Source organism: Plutella xylostella, chromosome 19, assembly GCF_932276165.1.
Source record: "Plutella xylostella chromosome 19, ilPluXylo3.1, whole genome shotgun sequence".
Lineage (NCBI taxonomy): Eukaryota > Metazoa > Arthropoda > Insecta > Lepidoptera > Plutellidae > Plutella > Plutella xylostella.
Window position 1 is genome coordinate 5,419,309 of NC_063999.1, and position 8,282 is coordinate 5,427,590.

An 8,282-nucleotide genomic window follows, 5' to 3' on the forward strand; every position below is an offset into this window, starting at 1 on the left:
ATTAAATACTCATATAAATACACACAATAAATACATAAATAAGTAAATATATAATATATATATATATATATATATATATATTATATATATATATATATATATACATATATAGTATGGATAAATATACAATATACCTATATCAGCTCAAAGTACGCTTAATACAACAAAAAATATATTAGATAAATAGAATTTAACATAGATTAATAAAATAATATATTTATTCTTGAAGATAATGGTTTTTTACCATGCGTTTGAAAGATGCAGGTGATGGGGCTTGCCTTATGTTCAAGGGGAGAGCGTTCTAAAGATGGATGGCTTGGACAGTAAAAGAGTTTGATTAAAAACTGGTTGTATGGGACGGAATATTTATTCGCAGGTTTTCATTGGAACGCAGATTTCTATTGTGAGTCGTGAAACGAAACTCAAAACGTTCCTTAAGATATGCAGGTGAAGATGGGTTAAACAGTATCGAATAAAGCAGAGAGAGAATATGGGTATTCCGGCGAAGGCGAATAGGGAGCCACTTGAGTTTGCGACGAAATTCAGAAACATGGTCATATTTGCGCAAACCATATATGAACCGAATGCAGAAGTTTTGTAGTCTCTCAAGTTTATTGAGTTGCTCCTCGGTTAAAATAACATTCCTATAACAAAATATCTATAACATTCCTGTAACATTTTTTTAAAGCGAAAATAAAATTATATGTGTTTTGTTAATTCTTTTTCATTTATCTAACATGTAAAGTTATGCAAATAGACATAAAGTAATTCATTCCCCGTACAAATTTGTGATGAATCTGAATTTTGGCTTTCAGTACTTACCTACAAATGTATGAATATTCATAGAGCCTTCCTCTGTGCGACTGAACTAACTTATGTTTATTACAGAAATGTTATTGAGTTTGTATTATTATGTTGATGTGTCTCAAAATGAACTGGAAATGACTATTGTGTAAAAATTTGCAACCTTACAGGAAAAAAATATATCTAAAAATATATAGTTGTTCATTATGACGTGAGCAGCAAAGATTTCAATAAAAATATTGGATAATACCTATCTTCGAAGTTAAATCTAATCGAGTTAACAAAAATCTAATCTAGCACGAAACAACTCATTTATCTCAAACGAAATCGAAACAAGTAACAACCTAACTTATAAATGAAATGTTCTTTCGTAAACTTATTATAGCTAAGCCCTTAAGCAATAAATCTACTGTACAAAGAAATGTTAGAAGCTTATCAATCAAATAATAAATAAAATATAAGCAGGTTTTTCCATGGACAATTCTTACTTATTCCTAGTAGAAAATACTGCCTTCCCTGTTTCAGAAATCTATAAATAAAACATCGGGCTCCGTTTTTGTTGCTACTAACGTTTATTCCTCGGATAATAATAACTGGATTAAACTAGCATTCATAAAGGTTCACCTTTGAGGCGGAATATCTTTGAAAAGAATTCTTTATGTTCCTACCTGGAGCGAAAATGTTTAGCTCAAGTTTTTGTGAAACTTGCGCGGCTACGTACCTACCTCTGCCATTATGGACCCAGTACCGTCCGCTTGTGCGAGACTGAACAGTTTCATATCTTCGTTTAATTATTATTTTTTTATGTGGGGATTTGAGCGTACAGCATCCAATAGTTATATGACACTCACGAATAACGTGGTATTGCATTTCCAAGATCATCTCTACATCTTTTAAAAGTTACAGACGACTAATGGATGACTAATATATAATATAATAATACATCAGCTTCAAATCTAAGTACTTATTGTGTACTTAGTCTTTAATTAAATATACCTACCAAATTTTTCATAAAACTTTCTCAAAACATTGCTGACGTTACATTTTCGGCTTCCAAGCTCCATTGTTAGAGTCGGCGCAAAACAAACGCCGCTTGTTAAACTTTTATTATCACTTTCAGCCAGAACCTTTCGGCGAGTAGCTCAGTCTTAAACCTCTTTAAATAATAAAAGAAACACTGCCGTCCAGCGAAATTGTGAGGGAATCTGTCTCAAAATGAGTTACAGACCCGAATTCCCTGTTGCGCCCTCCGAACAATGTTACCATTTCCCAAAAGAGGTTTCTACAAAAATACTCATTCCGTACGTGGGGTATTCCCCTAACTTCTTTACTGTCAGACTGGCAGATTTATCTTACAAACGGCCGTGCGAATTATACTTTCATATTCAGGAATTTAATAAACCGGTATATTTAACCGTTATTCATGTGAAGACGGCACTGTCAGCCCTCGGCAGGGATCGCTTCAGGCATTATATTTAGTTACAATTACCTTTCTATTCAAATTAACTTAAACTAACGTACCTTGGTGAGATAGTGGGAGAGTAGCGTCGAAACAAAGGAACATCAACGTTCATGTTACAAACGTTACATTAAACGTAAGACATGTCAGAGCAACCAGTATTTTGCCGTAACCATTATTATTATTATCATACTATACACGGTATTATTATTCTATTGGTTATAAGCTCGGAATTCTTAATAAGTTTATTTTAACATAATGTATGCTATGTAATATTTATTTATTTATATAAGGCACATCAACAGTACCTACATGTTACAATACACTTACAAAAGAAAGGTTAGAGAGGTACTTATCATATAATATCATCCTCTATAGTAAAATAGGTATGTTATGAAAATATTGCGGTACTTACTTATGTTCATTTTGTAAAATTAAATCTGCGTAATTAGCGGCGCAACCCATTAGAAATTCCATTTCCAAAATTTTCATAAATAAGATAAACCAAAATGATCTTAGCTAGGTCAAAAGACAGTTTATACCTAAACCCAGCTCCCTAATCATGATTAAGCCGCCTGCATAATTATGTTTTGATTACATCTACAATTATACGCTATAAAGGCTTAACTACAGCTTAGCCCTGCCAACTGGTAGTTTACTAATCAGAGCAACACAAGTGCAACCTAAGTGGTAATTTGACGCTTATCTTTTGGCACGCAGACGTTTTTCTGAAAGCCATTTTGGTAGTAAATTACTAGAATGAAATACATAATCGTTTCAATTCTTTGTTACTGATGTTCAAAGATTAAAACGCTTTTTGAATAAAATTGCGGTTGCTGATTTATTTCTACAGTAAGTGAACAAGTTATCATCAAGTCAGCTATAATAACATAATTATTATTATATAATGATCAAAGTGGGAAAAACATAGATTTCATAATACTTATAATCCTTATGATGACTAAGAACCACAATTTAGAATTTACCATAAGTACTACTACGATTTATCATAAGTACTAATACTATAAACGCGAAAGTTGTTAGTGATTATGGATGTTTGTTAAGTTCTCTTTCATGGGAAATCGGCTGGATTACTTTGATGAAATTTTGTATGTAGGGAGCCGACACTCATTTAGGCTTTAAACTAGATTTTTTAGAAGCGAATCGGAGAATGCTAGCTTTAAAATGCTTCTATTGGCGTATCCACAAGAAATCAGAAAGAAAGAGTCAGTCCCACACCCCTTTCTCTCTCCAGGGCTTCACGGTGGCCCTATTCTACTGCTTTAACACACACCCTCTCTCTCTCCAGGGCTTCACGGTAGCTCTATTCTACTGCTTTATCACACACCCTCTCTCTCTCTCCAGGGCTTTACGGTAGCTCTGTTCTACGGCTTTATCACACACCCCTCTCTCTCTCTCCCCAGGGCTTCACGGTGGCCCTGTTTTACTGCTTTATGAACACGGAGGTGCGCCACGCGATCAGGTACCACGTGGAGCGCTGGAAGACGGGCCGGGCCATCGGGCGCGGGCGGCGGCGCGGCGCCAGCTACTCCAAGGACTGGTCGCCGCGGTCCAGGACTGAGAGCATCAGGTGAGAACTAGTAATTGGTGGACTTAGGGCTGATTTTTCAATAGTCACATAAATGTTATCTGAGGAATAAAATTGTTGCCGTCACTGTCAAACATTCAGACGCGACAGCATCATATTTATTCCTCAGATAACTTTTATCTGACTATTGAAAAATCAGCCCTTAATGTACAGTCGGCAGATAAGTATCCTCTCTCAGGGTTCAAAGTTTTATGATGATCGCCTGAGGAATGAAAGATGATTCGAATTGCCCTCATCGAATCGAATAAATATTTTTCAAGTAATTTAACTTTCGCCTGTGACTGTTTGGATGAAACTGTATGCACTGGGTGAGGATATTTATCTGTTTTGCAAACTATACGATTGGAAAAGGCAGTCAACTGTGTCATTTTTGAGGTTTTACATATTTTGTTGTTTTAGCGGTTTGAAATCATAATAAATTAACTATGATCACGATTAAGATAATTGACGCTTATGTTGGATGTAGAAAACCTGTAATTTTAAAACTTGACTTTTAAAGATTGACTGCCATTTTAATAAATCTGTTTAATTCAAATATGTATTCTTACTATTTTGTTTTGCACTTTTGTGTATCTTTCTTGCATGTCTTCCTCTGCTATCACAACATTATTCTTCAGTAAGATGGAAAAGATGAAGGTAGGCAAATCTGAAAATATTTCTATAGTTCATTCAGCACTATTTCAAAATTGTAGTGATAAGCAAGCATGAGAGTGACTATTCATAGTTTATTGGCATGAATTTCATTAGAAAGGATCTTCAGAACAATTGTAACGTATCATTTAACAACCCCATTGAATGTTCTTTACAAAAAAAAATATAGGAGAGAATTAAAATTTATATTTAAGTAATTATATTTAAATGACACAATCGAAAGTAGAATACTTACAGGTAAATACCATAATTTTGAACCTAAAACCGAAAATTTGCTTGAATTGAATGACAGGCTCGATTCATAATAAATCCATTCCAATAAATCTAAATTCCAATCTAATTATATTAATTTCCGCTCAATTGAACACACAATTAACAAACAATTACCAGCTGAAATAACATGAGGTTTCAAATGATAATTATCGACAATAAGTGGTTTTGAATGTGCACATGAGCAATGTGGCATTAAATCGCTATTATTTCAACTACCTCTATACCTATTTAGTCAAACACAGTATTCACAGACCGCCATAACTATAAATATTTATCAATACTGCTAAAGTGTCTTATATTCTCAGGATTATTATTGTTCTTGACTAATTCTGATTCTGACTAATTCAGCGATATCTAACTAATGTATTAAAATAGATTTTACACTCACGGGCAATGAAAAAGTTCCATTGAGAAAACCACCAACTTACTCATAAACGTGAGTGTAGTAGAAAAACTAAACAAAAATAAGTTTTGACAGAACGTTGATACTCATCCTACTTATGAAATCAATTTATTCCTCTTCAAGTAGGTTTCCCGATATCATTTTGGCGCCACCGCGCACCGGGCCCGCGGATTCGATTTCATAAGTTATCAATATCATTATGCTGGAAGTGATTCCACTAGTGGCCTCGAGCATTGCAATCTAACTTGGTAATTCTACCCGAATTCAATTTGCCAATATCTTCCAATTCAAATCCATATTTGATCGGTTATTTTTGTCCCCATTAGGCTGACGCTCTGAGGCAAGCGCCCGGCCCAATTGTGGATAACAATCGACGAATTTGCCAAGGTTCCATGATGCCGCGTACCTGAACAGACTATAGAACCATAGTGCATGTATGAGGCGACTGCTCAAGAAATTGCAAACAATGTGGACTCTGTAATTTGATGTTACATTAAATAGATTTGCTTCCGCTTTCGTCGTTGTTTTCATTTCGCTTTCTCCTTTTAACCGTAAACCCTGGAATGATTCGCATGAATGCCCCCACATTTTATTTAAGGTAAGCATGTTTTCATTTGCCTTATGAAAGGCTTTTACCCTCCCTCTGAACACGGTGTACTCCCTGAGGAATTGTTACCAGGAACCCTTTGATAAAATAACAACTTGTACATTTATGTAAATAAGGATAACCTGCCTATTTATCTTGGACTATTAAGTTCCCTGAATAAGATCAGCAATATCTTTATTTCCTCTATGATTCATATGAGTAGTAGGTATTATGATCAAACAAAAATGTACCAGTACGTTTCTCATATGTTTTATTAACGAGTGTATCTTTGTTTCCGAGAAACATAAATATACATAATGTGTTGTTACGAATATAAAAAAATACAGTGGAGAAAAATGTCGTGAGGAAATCCGCTTTTATAAAATCTTACTCTGTTAAATATTTACAAAATCTAAAGGGCGATTATGAATGGTTATGATCATTTGGACGTATCGAGAGAAAATGGGAAAAAGCCTCGGTGCATTAGGCGATTCACACACTTGACCGATTCGCGCACCGCCGCGGTTGGCGGATTATCACTGTATGCAAAATGACAGTTTATTTAAAAAAACGCTTACCGCCGCCTCACCGCGAGGAAATTGTCTATGGAAAATGCGCAATCCGCGCGGTGAGGCGATAAAGTGTGTGAACCGCCTTAGAAATGCATTCAGCAACACATCAATTTTATATAGCTACTTAAAACCATAATTGCGAAGTAGTAGAAGGTAAACTACAATGTAAATCAGGATTTATGTGGGCCAGGCTGTACAGTCACCCGTCTAAGCGCGAGTCGGCGGCCTCGGAGACCACCACCACGACGCTGCTGGTGCCGCGGACCTCGCTCGCGCCGCCACACGATGTTCGACGTTCCGTAAGTTCACTTAAGATTGTATTTACATTAACAGTTTTTTTTATATTTAACGTTAAAATGATAGGTTGCGCGTGCGCAAGTTGATTGCGTCAATTGCTACGGGCTACGGCGTAGTACCGTAGCAGCTACGTCGTAGCTACTACGGCGTAGCACAGGCTACGTAGTATTATAATTAATTATTGTTTTTATATTTCATGCATTCAATTCCAAAATATAAAATAATTGTGATACAAAAGTCATTAATCGATAAATCGATAATAATGATAAAATGATCACTAATCGAATCCCATCTACCAGGACTACATAACGAGCGGGAGCGTGAGCGGCGACCAGTCGCCGGTGTGAGGAGGCGGGCGGGGGAGGCTCACGCGCCTGCGCACACTGCCCGAGGAGGACGCGCCGCCCGCGCCCCGCCCCGCCTCCCCCGCCTCCGCTCCACTAACTACCTCAACCGCCTTTCTCAAATCCGACGAGACAAACGTTCCATTGTCAAATTCGTGCACTTCAAACTCTCTGCCACCTGCCAGTGCGCCGGGCGGTGAGTCAATGACCTGGGATTGTGAATGACAGTTTGGATTTTGAATTTAACGGTTCGGATCGAGATGTGCACCTATTTTTATGTAGAGGTATATTAATTGTAAGTAATTTAATGATTTAACTATTTTATTTGCTGACTTTTCATATGAAATTATTGTTAACCGCCATATTTCAAGGTGTAAACAACAACTCGAAAATTTAATTAGTTTGTCATTTACACTTTGTGTGTAAAGCGCTATACACAACCAAAACAAAACCCTCATGTCAGAAACAGTTTGTCGGTGAGTTAGTTTCTGCTTTGCAATGAGTTTCTTATACAGTCCGCGCCACCACTGAAGACTAATAGCCGCGGCGCGTTATTTACTCTTTCGCTGCACTCATAGAACAAAAATTTCAGATAGTATGATAAGTTCCAGATTTTGCCGTAAGAATTCAGCCGTGGCACGAACTCTAGTAATTGTAAGTTAGTAAAATTGTGTAGGTTGCCGAAATTGATGCCGTGCAGTGTTATTAAATTACTCTTCAACGAAATTATACGTATCTTTAAAAGCTTGGTCAATGTTGAAATGTCTTATTTATATCGAGAACTTTACTAGTTAAAATATATAATATTATTGTAATCTGTTATATTGTATTGCTGACATTATATACGTGTAGTTATATGGTATACGTATACCTGGTGTAAGCGCGTGAGATATATTTAATGTATGAATTTCAATATATACTTCTTTAAAATAAAATGTTGCCAAAAAATATAATATGATAAATGTACTTACCTACAAAAAAATTGGTAAGGCGTATAATATAAAATATTATGATATACTTACATATTATTCGTACATAAGTGTAGAACAAAAATCGGGAAACAAAACGCTACTTTGTAAAATAAAATAGCATATCGATTCATGTTTTGTACAGATTTGTGATAAGTTGTAAAATTTAATACATTGACTTAAGGATTAGAAAAAAACTATTTTTAAATAAGCTAGGTAGCTTCGTAATTAACTTATATTATTTTGAGTGTTAGATAGCTATAACTAAAAATGCTGTAGTGATACAGTATTGTGTGTAATTCAAATTGTATGTATG

At 35.6% G+C, this 8,282-nt stretch overlaps 1 protein-coding gene across 6 annotated transcripts in view; it reads left to right on the top strand.

The window, feature by feature from the left end:
- The window catches only part of LOC105390333 (diuretic hormone receptor), a 111,864-nt gene extending 104,769 nt beyond the window's left edge, over positions 1 to 7,095 (top strand). For 3 of the 6 annotated variants that reach the window (XM_048627642.1, XM_048627640.1, XM_048627643.1), the window contains 3 exons: positions 3,688 to 3,854; positions 6,548 to 6,656; positions 6,954 to 7,095. In XM_048627642.1, coding sequence (XP_048483599.1) covers positions 3,688 to 3,854; positions 6,548 to 6,656; positions 6,954 to 7,001 — 324 coding nt within the window. In that variant the 3' untranslated portion in view covers positions 7,002 to 7,095. The other 3 variants (XM_048627644.1, XM_048627645.1, XM_048627646.1) reach the window with 3 other exon arrangements.
- The last annotated feature ends 1,187 nt before the right edge of the window (positions 7,096 to 8,282 follow it).